Here is a 16,986-nt window from a genome sequence, read left to right as displayed (position 1 = left end):
TCGGCTCAGGTCATGATCCTAGACTCCCTGGATAGAGTCCCGCATCGGGCTCCCTGCTTGGCAGGGAGTCTGCTTCTCCCTCTGACCCTCCCCCCTCTCATGTGCTTGCTCTCTGTCATTCTCTCTCTCTCAAATAAATAAATAAAATCTTAAAAAAAAAAAGATTTATTCATTTATTTATTTTTAGAGCCAGACAGCATGAGCAGGGGGAGGGGCAGAGGGAGAAGGAGAGAATCCTGAAGCAGACTCTGCACTAAGCGTGAAGCGTGATGCAGGGCTCGATCCCGAGACCCTGAGACCACAACCTGCTCCAAAATCCAGAGTTGGTTGCTTAGCCGACTGAGCCACCCAGATGTCCCGATATATGCAAATTTTAAATGTCACTTAGGTTGAGAGGTGAAAGGAAAGAGTGGAGACTGTGACGAGAGAACCTAACTGCACTGCAAATGTACAAAACACCTCACTGAAGGGCATGGAACGACAAGTACTGACCCCAGTCACTTTGGGAGTGAGTCTGTAAGACTAGAGGCAAAAGGGGTGGCACACACACACCCCACTGTAGCTGGCCATGTTATTTCCCGTCCCCGTACAGGTGAAAAATTCTGACGCCGCTTTGCATGAATACCGAATTAAACAATTAAGGGAGTGGGGGATGGTCAGAGCCAAGTTTCTCACTGTTGGACTGGGAGTTCACAGATGAGCAAGGGAGGAGGCGAAATGACCCATGGGGGACTGGACTACAGTGGGAGACATCAGTAAAAACGGGTTCAACTTAATTATACATCCAGACATTTACACGTAGGAATGTTTGTAGATATATGTATATGCAGTGGCCCTCCCCCTTATCTGCGGGGTATACGTTCCAAGACCCCTAGGGGATGCCTGAAACCTATATATACTCTGTTTTCTCCTCTACACACATACTTATGAAGAGGTTTAATGTTTAAATGAGGCACAGTGAGAGATTAGCAATACCTAATAAGATAGAACTCTCTCCCTCTCTCAAAATACCTTATTGTACTGCACTCATCCTTCCTGTTATGATGATGTGAGGTGGTAAATTGCCCACCTGAGGGGATGAAGTGAACTGGATGACATAGGTCCCGTGACCCAGCATTAGGCTACCACTGACCTGGCAATAAGTCAGAAGGAAGATCATCTGACCACAGGAAACTGAAGGCCCAGAAAACAAAATCAAGAATAAGCTGGGAAGGATGACTGTACATAAGTTAATATATACACACATATTTGTTTTCTCCGGCTGCTGAGTGAGCATAAAAGAAATAACACCCGATAGCAACAAGCATACCTAGTGCCCAGATCTTGGTTTCTAACACTGTTCTCCATGAAAAGTAACCATGGCTCCTTGGAGAAATGGCTGATTCTAGGGCTGGGGCAGGAAATATACAAGCGGAGCCTGGGGCATCTTGTAGGAGTGCAACATAAGAAAGTGCTCAAAAAAACCAGGAAACAAACAACACACCAATGAGGATATGTCAAAGGGATATGTACCCTTGATATGATGTGGTGAAAAGGCACTTTGCCCCTCCAGTCTCCAAACCCCACAACCCCAGTCTAATCATCAGACAAATTCCAACAGAAGGACATCCTACAAAATACCTGACCAGTACTCTTCTTAACTGTCAAGGTCACTAGTCAAAGTCTGAGAACAGGCAAGAGGAGCCTAAGGAGACATACAACTAAATGTAATGTGCTATGCTGCTTGCGATCCTAGAACAAAAAAGGTAAAAACTAAGGGCATTAAGATCACAGTGATATGATCTTTAAGACATTCTCTTTGCCCTAATAGCCTGATAAATATAGGAAGAGTGGTATTACCCTCTGAATTTCAGAACACATATATCCTGGGTTTTAGTAATATGAAGATTTGGGAAATTCTAAAGATTTTGTGTGAGATTATTTCTAACCAAGCATTTAGTTCCTCAATTAAGATTAACTGCAGCCCTAAATTGTGCTACTGATTGACCCACACATTTTCTAAGCACTTGCTTTCCATCTTCCAGACACCGCAGATAAAGAGATGAACAAGTGTTAGATCCTGCCTTCAAGCACTTGAACTTAGGGGAAGACACAGAAGATAGGGAAAACACACACACACACACCTGACACCAGTGTTAAGTGTCACAATCCCATCATTCTTCCCATTGCTCGACTTTAAAAACAGGTTAACAGCCCACTTGTTAGGATTATAGTCTTCATGTGTTTAGAGAAGTGGTGCATGGGAAGTGCTCTATAACAGTAACTTTTCATAACAGAAGTAACCATTTTGGAATTTAGGAAATGATCACCATTGCCTATGGAATAACAACTCCACTGAAGCGAGGAAATAAACTGAATTCTCACCATCCTCAATCCTCATCACTCACCATTTCCACATCCTGCTGATTTATACATTCTTCTGTAAACCACCATCCATGGTTTTGCTTGATATGAAGGAGGATGGATTCCATAGTACACCCAAACTCAACGACATGAGATAACCCAATTTGGTACATATAAGTGAAGCCAGCAGTATGCATGGCTACCAATGAACCTTTTGCATCAAACACTGGGGAGCCAGAAGCCCCAAAGTAAAAAGAGGTGTCATAGGTAATTACATCAGGATCATGAGCGATGTCCTGGAAGCTTCTTTGAGTGTACATATGGATATATTGCATATCATCATGGCTACCCTCTCCCTCTCTAGCCTGAGGATGTTCCTGAAATTTCCCTACTCGCTGCTCCAGAGGGATCACAGTGCAAGCATCACTAGACTTTGCCTCTCCATACGGGTGGCCAATGATATATATCAGCCCACTAAGTGGTGCAGGAGCAATTCTGTGATAGAGTCCCAGAGGTACTTGTTGTCCATTTGCCTTCAGTTGCAGAATGGCATAATCGAGAGTTGCATCAGATACCTTAAACCAAGGCTCAACGAAAAAGCAGTTCTCTTCTTTCTCGGGGGGCCCTTCATAACTAAACGTCACCCTTACGCACTGACCAATTATGTCTGCCCACTTACTTGGGTCTATTCCTTTTCCCACAATGTCATTTACTGTGTGCCGACAAGTTAAAATGAACAGCCTGTTAAAAACAAAGCAGGTGGCAGAACCCCTATTTCCATTGTTGTCCCATGACAGGTACCCAACTGAGTCACTGAGATGAGAAAGAAGTTTGTGCATTTTTACCAGGGTAGAGTTTTTTGTCAGTTTCCCAAAGTTTACTTTATGCAATTTAAATAATGAAGCTTTGTTCTTTTTATTTCCCAGTTTCTTCTTGAAGTTGTCTCTGAGTTTTTCACTTTCTTTCTTCAAACTGGGGTACTGAGCTACAATTTCTTCTCTCAACACACAGGTGTTTCTTTCCTCTGACTCCAAATTCTGAGCAGCTCCGGCTCCAGAGCCCGTCGTGGTTTTCTCAACTTCCACCTCAAAGAGCTCGCCTTCCAGGTTGTCAACGGTCTGTGCGCTTTCTAGAATGGAGTCCAGGTTTTTGATGAGTCTCCAGTCCTCCTTCTCCAGAAAGGGGAGAAACCTTCCATCCTTGCACACGGCGTCCTTGATGGTTTCTCCTTTGAAAGCGTAGACGCAGAGTTTGCACCCTTCTTTGTGAAGATGCCCACGCTTAACTATCCTTTTCTTTCTCTTCCCAACTGCATGAATATAAAATTTGACACAGGCAGGGGATACCTTGTCATGCCGGCCGAATACCTGGCTCCCTTCTTTCTGCCTACTTCTACTCTGGGCAAATGTGATTAGCACGTGGCACCTTTCAGGAAAGCAACTGAGGGGCATTCCAAGATTGAGGTAGCCTTCAATTCCTTCCGTGCCAAGCACCAGCATTTCTTTGCCCTGCTGAGTTTTTAGTTCCTTCTTGACGGCCTTTAGAGTGTTGAGTGCTGCGTATAAGCTAACCCCTTCACTATGTGTGAGCACGTGTTTCCTGTGGTTCACAGCCAAGGTGATGTAAATTGTCTTGCTTGGGGGCATGGTCTGGTCTTTGGGTCCTTGAGCCTGGGTGTTAGTTATATCTTTTGGACCTTTTTTAGAGCCCATCTTCATTTGAGGAATACTGGAATTATTCTCGTGGTTTTTATTGACCTAAAAATAAATGTTAAATGCTTTAAAACCCTGAATACAACCTTACACAAGGAGGATTCATCAAATAGAATAGAATCAAATCAAATTCAATCAAATAGAATTCATCAAATTCCCTGAAAAATTAAGAGCATTTGATTTCTATGCCTGAATGAGACATTTTTCCCAAGTCACATTCATCATGGCATTGGTGTGGACAGATACAAGTTCATATAGTGGCAAGATCACTTGCTGGTCATGGAAATAACAAGGCAGGATGGTTGTAAAGATTCAGTGTACCGCCATCGGTGACAATACCTAGCACGATGACTGGCACATTAACAGATTAACTTTTGCTTCCCTTCTTTGTAATGGTGCTAATATTCTGGATAAAAAAAAAAAAAAAGGAACATAAGGTAATATAAGTTTACTCTGGGCACAATATAACAAACTCTCAAAGAGCATCTCTTCAGCCCAGTGTTGTCAGAAACATCCTTGTTGGAACACTGTAATGGATCTCCAACTATTCAGAAGATTCTAGGGCAGATCCCTTTTCAAATAAGGGAACCAGGTAGCACATGGTTATTAGCTGGCTTTGTCATGAAGTAGGACAAAGAGAAGCATAACTAGGCTTTTCTCACCTTCCCTGGATACTTGGATATTCTAGTTACAACCAGAAAAAAGAAAACAAATGAAAGCTTTTACGTTGCATCCTCAAATTCTCAAAATTCTCAGCCTTCTTCTTGATAAATGCAAGGAACATTTCAGACTCAGGAAAGAATGTGAGGGTTTGATATGATAACAGAGCCCCTTTATTAGAAAAAGCCCTGACTTAATGTCAGTAAATAAAAGTGCAAGTCCTCCCTCGTCTGAGACAAGTCTGTCTCAAGCAAGAAGTCATTTCTCTCTCTGCATAAATTGAGGATAATAAAATCCTCCCTCCCTGCCTAATAAGGTTATGATAAGGATGATTATTTTAGAATTTGTTTCAAAAACTAGAAAGCATGGCACAAATGTAGGTTATTACTGTGATCAAACAGATTAGCCATATTTGGAGTAGTATATATTTTCATGCCATGAAATAGTATTAATTTTTTTATTCTATAGTTGACTGTAATACATTATAGTAGATTTGTTGTTGTTGTTGTTCAGGAAGTGTTACAATAGCTTTTTACTGAAGGCTCTTTTGATGTGGCCAAGATTTGTATTAAAACTGTATTAAAACTAAAAAGTAGAATAAAATGGATGAGAAAGATTTTAACAATATCCTCAACCTACAAGAAGGTAATTTCTTGGCAGAAAGCACTATGATACCCAGGGTCAAGGAGAGCTATGTCTCATATTGGCATATTCCATAAATAGTATTTACAAACATACCTGAGAGAAATAGTGCTCAATTTTCATATTACTCTTCTCATCGAACGCGATCTGTGACCTGCGCTTCTTAGGGCTCATGATGGCTTGAAGATGAATGGACAGTTAGCTGAAACACTAATTTCAAAAAGGTTCAAGTTAGAGTGGCATTTTCATAGCTATGTTAATTGTAGAGGATAACACTGATGGGACCCCTTACCCTACCCTTCCCCTTTGCCTCTAGCATCCCTCTCTTCAGAGATGTTAACTTAGCAAGTAGAGAGCTTATCCAACAACTACAATCACCTTGATGATAAAAGCTCCCTTTTATGGAGGGAGCCTGTGCCTGTCAGGTACTATACTAAATACTTTACCGAAATTTTCTCCAATTGCCAATTCCCCTAGAAACTATGCGAAGCTGGTATATTTGCTTTTTGCAGATGAAGAAAATATAACTCAGAGAAGGTAGGTGACCCTCAAGGCCAGAGCCACGTGGCAGAGATGGAATTCAAATGCAGAAGGGTTTGTAGTATGAGAATTCAAAAGTGTGTTCTAGTTACGGGGATGTTAAAATCTGGCCTGCATTTAAGGTGGAGATGGCACAGGGATGGTGTAATTACAGGGGATGGATGGGAAAAGAACCATAAAGACAAAATAATCTTGGAATGAGGGCGCCTGGGTGGCTCAGTTGTTGGGCGTCTGCCTTTGGCTGAGGTCATGATCCCAGGGTCCTGGGATTGAGCCCCACATCGGGCTCCACGCTCAGTGGGAAGCCTGCTTCTCCCTCTCCCACTCCCTCTGCTTGTGTTCCCTCTCTCGCTGTCTCTCTCTCTGTCAAATAAATAAATAAAATCTTTTAAAAAAAATAATCTTGAAATGAGAGTTTACCTGGGAAGATAGTCAGGAAGTTTAGTTGCTCCTTGTTTTTTTTTTTGTTTGTTTGAAGGGATATTTTTCCTTCTATCTTTCCTCTGATGTCTCCCCAGAAGAGAATGAACAATGTAAATAAAACACTGAAATCCTCATTAGCAATAAATAGAACAAAAGCCATGGAGGGCAGCAGCTCTCTGTGTTCAGTATCCCAACATGTACCACGATGCCTGGCATGTGGCGAGCTCTCAATAAAGACACATTTGTGGGGCGCCTGAGTGGCTCAGTCGGTTAAGAGTCTGCCTTGGGCTCAGGTCGGTCATGATCTCAGGGTCCTGGGATCAAGTCCCACATCAGGCTCCCTGCTCAGCAGGGAGTCTACTTCTCCCTCTCCTGTTCCCCTTGCTTGTGCCCTCTCTCTTTTTCTCTCTCTCTGTCAAATAAATAAATAAAATCTTTTTAAAAAAGACATTTGTAAAGATCCAATGAATGAATGGAGTATGCACATGAGATGCTATGACCTATCCTAAGTGCTTTTTTATAAATTACCTCATTTAATTCTTCCAACTCTGTGTGATAGGTATTATTAGTTCCATTTTACTAATAAAAAAGTTGAGCATCCAGAGAGATTAAACTATTTACTCAAGGTCGCAAAGCTCCAGAGAGTATACTTTTGATTATGAACATTTTCAAATAGGAACAACAAAAAAAGAGAATAGGATAATGAATTTCCATATGCCTATCACATAGAGTTAATGATTGTTTATTTTTTGATAAATTTGCATCATCTTTTTATTTTCCTAGATTATTTTACACTTAGATACATCGTGACATTTTATCCCTAATTGTCTCTTTCCAGCTCTACAAATTAAGAACTTTTTCTTGCATAATCACAATACTATTTTATTTGGACAAAGAGCCAATTGAGGTGCACAATTGTCTTTAATTATTATGTCTCTTTCATTCTAGAAAAGGCCCTGATTTATTAAACAGAACAGAGAAGTTGTCTGCAGAACGTTCACCTCCTGGGCTGCTTTATCATGTGGTTAACTTATGCTCTAGCGCATCTGTTTCTTGTCAAGTTCAAGTTCTCTAAAGACTATGACTATTCTTCGAACCATTTCACTATGGAGCAGGAGCAGTGGCTTCATTCTTTACTGGTAATGAGCTACCCAGGAAACTCTAGCATCTCTGAGCCTAACTCTCCTGTTTGTAAAATGAGGCAATGACTCTAAGTGAGGTAAAGAATCTGAAGGTGCTGTATCAAAGGGAGTTTTTGTAAGACCACCTGGGTTCCAGTATCAGATTACCTTTTACTGGCTGCCTGACCTTGGGCATGTTAATTAACTGCTATCTCCTTGTCCACAGCTCTAAGATGGGAGGAGCGGTGGAATCTGATTCCCTTGTGAAGACTGAGAAATAGAATGCATGAAAAGCCTTTAGAACAGGGCCTGGCACATAACAGGATGCACAGTAAATATTGCTACTGTTACTATTATCAATATCAATATACTTACCACAGGGATACTTTTTAGACAGCAGAGAACCTGGGGAAACAAAAACAGATACCTATCACTGGGCTGTGTTGGAAGATCCTTGAAGGCAAGAACTTAACTGTCCAACAATTAAGAGAATCTGGGGTTTCAGTGTGTCCGTTGATGATGACCCAACCTTAGGGACTGAGAGAGAACCTAGGAGATTTAGGAGTGATTATCACATATGGACCAAAAAAGGAATATGAAGTGGACAGAAGGAAATGTGAATTTTGCACTACACTGGGATGAACTTGAGCATTCACAGTGGAAAGGGGCAAGAGATTAAGAAAACACCCCAACATTCCCCCCGCCAACATCATTTCCAGTATCCAGCGTGAACCATGTAATAGTAAATGTGAAGTGTCCTTAGCTAGGTATCCTACTCCAGCCCACTCTTGGAGTTGGAGAAGGCTCTGCTGACCTAAAGGGCTTGCCTTAAGTCCTCCAGTAAGGAGATAAAGATATACAGCCGGTCCTTGGTCCATTTCCTGCCCACCCAGAGGCTCTCCCTTGGAATTCCTCCCCCAACTCATCTCTCTCTTCCCCTCTTCCTCTACCTCCCCAAGCTCTCTCTGCTGCTCCTCCTTCTAGCTCCTCCCCGCCTCTTCCTCTCCCACTCCTCCCCTTTCTTCCTCCCTCGCCTCCCCCTCCTCTCTCCCGCTCCTCCCCCTCCTCTCTGGAGCAAGTGCGCAGAGCTGAGCCGGACTGTAGGAGAGGGATCGGGTCTCAGCCGACCTAGGCCTCCCGCAGGGCCGCCACCCCGCTCCCCCCAGTACGCGACGTGACAAGCAGCCGCCGCGGAAATAAAAGCTGGGCCCTCTGGGTCCCGCCCCGGCCAGCAGACCCCAGCCCTCCGCCCCAGCCCCGCAGGCTCACGCGCGCTCACCCACCCCTCGCCGGCCGGCCGCACCCGGGGCTTGAATCCAGCGCCCAGCCGAGGCCGGTGCTTATTGGAGGCAGCCAGGGCCTCTGAGCCCTCGCCGGGAGCTGGCCTGGGAGGCGCGCCCCGCTAGCTCAGCGGGCCGAGCGGGCGGAGCGGGCGGGAGGCGGGGGCTGTGGTTCGAGGCGTCCCGCCGGTTGCGATCCGCTGCTCGGCGGGCTGTTGGGTTCCTTCCACTTTCTTATCTGCCCGGCTTCTAACAGCCTCAGCCTCCAAATCCACGCGCCCCTCCCCACCGCCACCTCTGGGCCTTCGCTTCTTTGGACACCCGGGAAGCTGGCCTGGCTGTCGGGGGTCTCCAGAATAAAATATTAGCGTGTTTGTCTCTGTCCCTCCAGCCTGAAACAAAATCTTCCCAAGGTCTTTCGTCCCCACGGCTCGTTTGAGAAACAGACATGGGAGTCTAGGCCTCTTCTCTCCCCTGTGAACTTTCCTGTCACACAAGGACAGCCACAGCTGACACGGGCAGAGACCAATTGTTGTATTGCTAAGAAGGCGGATTTTCGTCAAATCTAGACCTTTTAAAGTTTTGGTCAGATAATCAAAAGGATTCCTTAAAAGGTTTCTTTCCTCCCAAGGGCAAAATCAACTCAGCACTTGGGGGAACGCAACAAAAAGAAGCTGGAGCTGAACCTCATCATGCAAGATCCACCTTTCCCACCTTTGAGTTCAGAGAGAACCGGAGAGAAAGTTCAAGGGATCTCAGAGGCACACGGCAGCAGAAACTGACTAGGTGTTGTGAGGCCTCCAAGGAGGTCAAACGCTGGCTCCCAGAAGTCTCAACAGAACCAACCGCCTGTTGATAAAACAAAGCCAAGCCTACTGCTTCTTGAGGTTATGGCGAACAGAACTTTGGTAGTGTCTCAGAAAGGGGAGAGCAAGTTTGGGCTCTTTACTGAGACTTTGAAGTCTGGTTTAAGTCGGGTCTTTAATGTGGGGGATTAGTTAGGAGAGGGTAAGCATTGGGTGACAGTTTAGGATTGGTGGATGACAGGCAAGGATTTTCAAGAAGGTTTGGGATGGAAACTGTACTTTGATGTTTTCAACTGAAGAGTGCTGGGGTCTTTGAGGAAGTTACTGGAGTAAACAATAAAGATATTTGCAACTTTCATGTCCCTGGGCAGAAGTTTCCTGGTATAGTAAATTTATGTTGATGAAAAGAGAAGATAAGTCATATTAAAGTATTAATGTAGTTAGCAAGCTATGTGAATGTAGATGGCTTCAGTACTCTTAATGATGAACATGCTTGAGAACATAGTCACCATTTGTCACTTAGAGTACTGAGTATTTTATCTTGGAAAGAAGCTCACTCAGGAAAACACATTTGACATGATTTGTTTGCTATACGCAGAATTCAGACACAGAGAGGCTGATCTTCTTAGGAAACATTTTAATAAAGTTAACGCTGGGTCTTCAAAGACACATCAGTTTTTAAAATTAGAACCTGCTCTCCCCTTGGGCACTGCAAAAGAGATACACATGCTTTCATTTTACTCTAAGTTTCCAGGGACAGACCTCAGTCCTTTCAGGAAACAACAGTATCCCGGTTTAGGGGGGTTTTCTGCCCCCTCTCCCCAGCCTGAGGTTTTTCTCCCTCGTGACCCTGTCCATCAATAAATTTTCTCTAAACTCTAAGTCAGCTCCAGAACCAAAGGGGTAACTCACCGAAGAGAACAGTTCGCCCCGGACCTAGCCTTCGCTCGCCTTCACTCGCGACCCTGGGGGGACCTTTGCCTCCAGCCAGGAAGTCCGCCTTCTGGGGAAGCGGTCTGTGCATCTGACCCGAGGCCCGAGAGATCCTGGGCCGCTTTGCTCTCATTGGGCGGCTGCTGTCCTGCCGCGGAAGCCGATTGGTCGCGCTCCAGCCGCCAAGGGCCGCGCGGGAAAGGCTGAGTGTGGACCCTCGCGCTGCAAGGCGCACGCAATCCCAGGCAGGACCCGGGGCTGCGGCCGTCCGCGCACTCTCCCTCCCTAAGCGTTCGCAGCCCCGCGAGCAGGACCTGCCTCACTGTGCTGCTCGCTGCCATCACTGCCTGCTTCATCCCCCTCCTTCCCCTAGTCCTGAGTCCCCGAGACCGTCCCGGGGGAGGGAACGGAGCGGGAGGCGGGACACAGGACGCGAGGCCCTGAGGCCGCTCCTGACCTGCGCGCTGGGACCCGCCGCGGAAGTGGGTGGGTGGAAACGTGGCTTCCGGATGCCAGGCTGTCCCCTCCTGCAGATCGTGTTGAAGGTGAGGGCAGAGGCACTAGCCAGGCGTCTGCAGCGTGTCACCAGCTCCAGCGCGCTGGAGGCGCCGCGGGTGGGTGGGGAGGAGGGGACTTGGGCGACTCCGGCGTTCCCAGCGGATGGGACAGGTCCCATGACTATGACAATCAGGAAGAAGCGGAAGCCGAGAATGGAGGTGGGGTGAACGACCTTGTCATGAATCGATTCTCCAAACGTCCACCAATATAGGCAGACGTTTGCAATCCTGATGAAGAAAACGGTAGGGACTCCAGGAATAAGAATCTCAGAGCTGACAACTCCAGTAGGGTAGGACTTGCAGACAGCCTGCTGTTGAAGGATCTGCATCAACAGCAGATGTGCACGCATTCGATTCTATATTTGAAAAGGAGCCACAGTTACAACCATGACACGTTTTCTGCAATTGACAGAGGAAGAGATGATGTGTGTAGAGTGACAGGGTTGAAAAGTGTGTTGGTAACTACAATATATGTGATAATTTGGGGGGAACCGGACTTAATGTGCATACAGCACTCCCAAAGTAACTACAATTACTGCCTCCTCTTCTGTGGGTTCTCTGGGGTTTGGAAAGAGTAAACTTCAATAAGGCAAAAAACAAACAGAAAACCCAAATTGTATGAAAATTTCACCACTCACTATCATTCTCTGAATTATTAGAAGTTTCTGTGCTCCTGAGAGTAGTGCATGCAATGATCGCCAAAGACTTAACTTTGGCTGATTCTTTTTTTTCTCATTGTAGATTCTGAAGCAGTAAAAATTTCAATGACAAGCAAGAGGTGGTAAAAATACTGGGGTTGAACCTGCCCAACAATCTGAGCTATCTGGTTTTGGAGAGCTATCCTGGTGATTATCCAACATTGACCAGCAACCTCCTGGTCCATTACTCCAGCTGACTTGTTAGCACTTGATAGACTTTTGAGATATTATCTGTAAATTAAGAAATGATCTCAACTCTGAAGAAGAGTGAAGTTGTCCCTTTTTGGTATTGTTGAAGCCGTTGCCTGTGCAGATACCATGGAGTAAGAAGACCTATAATGAAGAGTAAATCTAAATGTCTGGTCCATTGAGAATGTATTTATGCCAATGTGAAGCATTTCCTGTGTCTTTTTCTCTTTCCTTCCCCTCTTTTTTTTCCCTCCCTCCCTCCTTCCTTTTTTTTTTTTTGTCTTTTGTACATTTCAATGTATAAACAAAATAGTGACTTAGAAGACAATAGGCTTCCCAAACATGGATGTTAAGAATTCAACATTTTGTCTCTATGAAATATTAGTGCACAAGAAGATAGTGAAAAGTTAAAATAAAATCTGTTCTAATCTATGAGACATCTGTGCAACTCCACCTACTATGTAGCAAGGTATCTATCACTTTTTTCTTAAATCTTTCTATAATTTTGTATAATTCTAATAACCCTTTCTTCATTCCTAGATTAGGTCTACAGAGAACAACTCTTACCCATCATTAGCCCCTAAAAGTGTTTTCTTCCATACTTAATTTGCAGCCAGTAAGTTGTTGCGGGGGGGGGGGGGGGGGGGGAAGCAGGGGGGGGTGTTTTTTCCGTGACAGGAAGAGATTAATTTTTACATGCAAGGTCGAATATAAAGGTAACAGTATGGAATGAGTTTTCTTCCCGTGCATATTCTCCATTTTATTTCTTGCCTATTGCTTTTATGGGGTTTTGTTTTGTTTTGTTTTAGCTTTTATGTTGTTAAACAGTTATGAGCAAATGGACTTAATACAGTAGCATTTTTATAAATAATTCCTGTGTTTGTTATTCTGCTACAGAAATTCGCCCTGTTATTATATTCAAAGTTTACACTACTCTGTGACATTTTGGAAAACATAAAAATAGGCTTTTCATAGGTTTATAAGACACTGTGGTCTATAAACACTAACTTCAATAAATCACTCATATATTCTATGACTAATTTTCTTATGGGAAACAGATATCAACAATTATATGCATGGGTATAATTATGCGGTGGTAACTGGTCTATTTGGAGAATGTTTACTGTGACTCCTGAATGTAAAATCCTTGCTAGAAAATCTTAATTAGATAATGTGCCTATAATACATTACATAAAACATGTGAAAGTACAACCTGATCTACAGGGTTTTGTTGTTGTTGTTGTTTTGTTTTGTTTTGTTTCTTTGTTTTTTTTTTAGAGAGAGAGTGCAAGAGGTCCTGGGGGAAGGGCAGAGGGAGATAGAGAGACAGAATCTTAAGCAGGCTCCAAGCCCAGCACTGAGCCTGATGAAGGGCTTGACTTAACCCTGAGATCATGACCTGAGCAGAAACCAAGAGTCGGGGCGCCCCTGCAGTTCTTGCTGTTAATTTTTTTGCAAGGCCTTCTTGCAGGAAAAGCTTGTATCATACATGAAGATGCCTTGTTTTCCATTTTTACTTCAGAATTTATCTTAAAAGCCATGCTTCCTCTGTAAAAAAACAAACAAAACCCAAAAAAGTAAATAAAAATTCCAGGTTCATCATACTTGATACAAACTTCTTTTTTGATTGCCTGTTATAACTCATTCTTAATTACTGAAAGCACTGTAAATAAATACCCGTTTCAGAAACCAAGAAAGGTTTATATGACACTGTGGTCTACAAACACTAACTTTAATAAATCACTCACATATTCTATGACTAATTTTCTTATGGGAAACATATCAACAACTCAAAATAAATTGGTGGTGGTGTATAACATTTTATTGTAATTACTTTTATTGGTAATTTATAAATGGAGAGAGGGGCATGGGATTCCTTGGCAAAGGCCAGCCAGACTGTTTGCTTTCACAGATGGGCTAACACTTATATCTGCAGGTGGAAGGAGTCAAGAGGGTGTACAGGCAAATAAGGTCTGCTGGGGGACTGCTCTGAGCTCCTTCTCTCTGCTTGACACATGCATATGCCTGCTTCTTTTTTTTTTTTTTTTTTAAGATCTTATTTATGTATTTGACGGAGAGTGAGAAACAGCATGAGAGGGGAGAGGGTCAGAGGGAGAAGCAGGCCCCCCGCTGAGCCCGGAGCCCGATGTGGGACTCGGTGTGGGACTCAATCCCAGGACTCCAGGATCATGACCTGAGCCGAAGGCAGTCACTTAACCGACTGACCCACCCAGGCGTCCTGCCTGCTTCATTTAATACTCTCAATAACCCTGTGGGGAAGGTGTGGTCATCTGCCCTGATTCACAGATCAAAGGTTTAGCAAGTATTTGCCCAGAAACATTCCTGTCAGGATTTGAACTCCCATCTGAAACTAAGGCTAAACTCTTTCTATTGAAAGAGTTCTATGGTTGCCTTTAATATTTAACAGCGGAAGGCACAGCAGCTCACTTCTTCCTACACATTTTTTTCATTTACACAATCCTTTCTTCAACACATAAATGTGCAGTTATAATTTACAAGAGTTGTAAAGTGTAAATGTTGAGGAGAGTCCTGCCCTTAGGAAGGAGGAAACGGTACACACATAATGGAATTTCCAACATGGTTTCATTCTTTTAAAACACATGTTGGTTCCTGCTTCCAGATAATGTACTGGATATTAGGGATACAGAGTTGAATGAATGAATGTTGCTCACATTCATGGATCCAGAGCAGTTTAATACAATCTAGTTCTATGCACAGTACTTTTCCAGGACACACTATACATGTTTGCTACTTAAAGTTTTGTAAAGCTTTATGTAATTTTGCCTTAGAAAACATTTATTTTGATTTTCTGGGAGTTAGGGAAACCCTAATTCTGTTTCTCTGATTTTGGAAAGTCTGGAGAACTGGAAGAACCAGATGATGAATGTGAGAAATTGTTCTCAAATCTTCACCCTTCCCTGTATATACACCTTTTGCCCGGTGACTTTGCAGTTCCTCCCACCTCATTAATGTCAGGCTTAGCCACCTGATTGGCTTTAGACAGTGGAATGTGCACAGACCGAAAACTAGCTGAGCTTGGCCTTGGGTGCCACTGTTTGTTCTTTCTGTTTGCCTTTCTTTGGCTTCTGCCATCGCCGGGTAAAGAACAGCTCCTGCTAGTACTAGTCATAATGTGGGGAGGCTTCAGTGAGGCCGTATGGAATGAGTGTCCAAATATACCAGGCACAAATAGCTCCTAAATGATAGGCGCTGTCATTGTTACTTCTTTTATGACTGTCATATTACTCTGTTTGGTGCATACTTGTCTACAAGACTGTGCACTAGGTCAAAAGTTGCACATGATTTCTAGGTTTGGGGGAATATTGTCAAATTACTAATACAAAAAGGATGTACCAAATTACTCTTCCACCAGCAGGACGAGGTGATGTTCATTTCAGCTTGAGGTCCAAACTGTTGAGCGACCTGGATTCCTAAATTCAGAGCCAGATCATAAGACTCCAGATGCGCCCAAGATCTGGAGGGCGAAAGACAAGGTAACGCCGTCATGGGGGGGTGGGGGGGTGGGGGGGGAAGCTCTGCTTAGACTGCTTAGAGGGTGCCTGCACCGCCCTGATTGCAGAGACTCCAAGGAGGAGGCTGCCTGCATGCGGGGCTCACCCTCTCTCCGGGAAGAGCGGTATCCTCCGCGCCTCGCGCAGTCGTGGCCAGAGGCCAGAGCTCCTAGGCCTTGGGTCAGCGCAGGGGGCTCCGGCTGGAGCGCCCTCTGTCCCTCCTCCTACAGAGCGACGCAAAAACCCGCTGCGGGTCATTCCTGGTGCACCAGCAGCTCCCGACCTGGCTGAGCGGGACTGAGCACCATGGATGGCCAGTCCCTAACCACCTTCCCCAGTCCCCCTTCCTGAGACTCGCACTTCCAAGGCACGCTGTTTTACTTAAGAGCTTCCTGGTGGGGACCGGCCTCTGCACCTCCGAAAACTGGATGGGGTAGGGTGGGAACCTTCATTCAGCACTTGTCGCCCGTTGGGGTTGTGCTTGACACACCCGAGTCTTATTTAATCCTCACATTCGCCGCTTTGGCAGTGGGTGTGACTTTGTCTACGTTTCACAGATAAGGAACCCGGTAAATTTGCTAGGCGCCACGGAACCGGTTGGAGGGAAAGAAAGATGTACGGTAGGATTTTAGTCTTAGAGCCTTACAGTCTTTTAGGACTCTGCAGAGAGACTTTGGGCACCTCTCAGTTCCTTCATTTGCAAATCACAGATGAGTGATTCCCCAATTTTAGTGTCCATAAGAAATATTTAGGGCAGTCTTTTAAAAATGCAGATTCTTGGGGCACCTGGATGGCTTAGTGGGTTAAGCGTCTGCCTTCAGCTCAGGTCATGATCCCAGGGTCCTGGGATCGAGCCCGGAATCAGGCTTCCTGCTTATCAGGAGAGTCTGCTTCTCTCTCTCTCCCTCTGCGCCTCCCCACCGCTTGTTCTCTCTCTCTCAAATAAATACACTCTTTAAAAAATAAATAAAATAAAAATGCAGATTCTTTTTTTTTTTTTTGTGAGACAGAGAATGAGAGACAGAGAGCATGAGAGGGAGGAGGGTCAGAGGGAGAAGCAGACTCCCTGCTGAGCAGGGAGCCCGATGCGGGACTCGATCCCGGAACTCCAGGATCATGACCTGAGCCGAAGGCAGTCGCTTAACCAACTGAGCCACCCAGGTCCCCCAGTAGTTGTTTATTTCAAATGTTCTTTTTTTTTTTTTTTTTAAGATTTATTTATTTATTTGAGAGAGTGAGAATGAGAGAGAGTACATGAGAGGGGGGAGGGTCAGAGGGACAAGCAGGCTTCTCGCCGAGCAGGGAGCCCGATGCGGGACTCGATCCCAGGACTCCAGGATCATGACCTGAGCCGAAGGCAGTCGCTCAACCAACTGAGCCACCCAGGCGCCCCAAAAATGCAGATTCTTGAAGCCAACCCAATATGCTATAGTTCAACAAATCCTGGGTGAGGCTCCGTAAGGAGCATCTTTAAAAAATTACCCCGGTGAAAGACTCCTGCTTAGAAGATCCTTAAAGTCAATTGTTCATTAACAAACACCGCACACTC

At 44.6% G+C, this 16,986-nt stretch overlaps 1 protein-coding gene across 2 annotated transcripts; it reads right to left on the bottom strand.

Moving 5' to 3' along the window:
• Positions 1-316: 316 nt before the first annotated feature.
• On the bottom strand, positions 317-10,563 carry FAM111A (family with sequence similarity 111 member A). Of its 2 annotated transcripts, none has more exons than XM_035012920.1 (5): positions 10,440-10,563; positions 7,817-7,846; positions 6,318-6,407; positions 5,454-5,567; positions 317-4,100 (listed from the first exon to the last, which is right to left on the bottom strand). In XM_035012920.1, exons 4-5 carry the CDS (start codon positions 5,529-5,531, stop codon positions 2,370-2,372), a joined length of 1,809 nt encoding a protein of 602 aa, XP_034868811.1. In that variant the 5' UTR covers positions 5,532-5,567; positions 6,318-6,407; positions 7,817-7,846; positions 10,440-10,563; the 3' UTR covers positions 317-2,369. The 2 variants fall into 2 exon arrangements, with proteins under 2 accessions (XP_034868811.1, XP_034868812.1); XM_035012921.1 differs by having other exon boundaries at positions 6,318-6,400.
• Between the last annotated feature and the right edge of the window lie 6,423 nt (positions 10,564-16,986).

Source organism: Mirounga leonina, unplaced genomic scaffold (assembly GCF_011800145.1).
Source record: "Mirounga leonina isolate KUSES-001 unplaced genomic scaffold, KU_Mleo_1.0 Mir_166, whole genome shotgun sequence".
NCBI classification, from domain to species: domain Eukaryota; kingdom Metazoa; phylum Chordata; class Mammalia; order Carnivora; family Phocidae; genus Mirounga; species Mirounga leonina.
This window is presented reverse-complemented; position numbering and strand designations above follow the sequence as displayed.

Excerpts from the sequence above, each read along its gene's own strand:
- FAM111A (XM_035012920.1), bottom strand. The coding sequence starts at position 5,531 with ATGAGCCCTAAGAAGCGCAGGTCACAGATCGCGTTCGATGAGAAGAGT. Across the intron at positions 4,101-5,453 it reads TTGAGCACTATTTCTCTCAG|GTCAATAAAAACCACGAGAA; the intron begins GTATGTTTGTAA and ends ATTTATTTTTAG.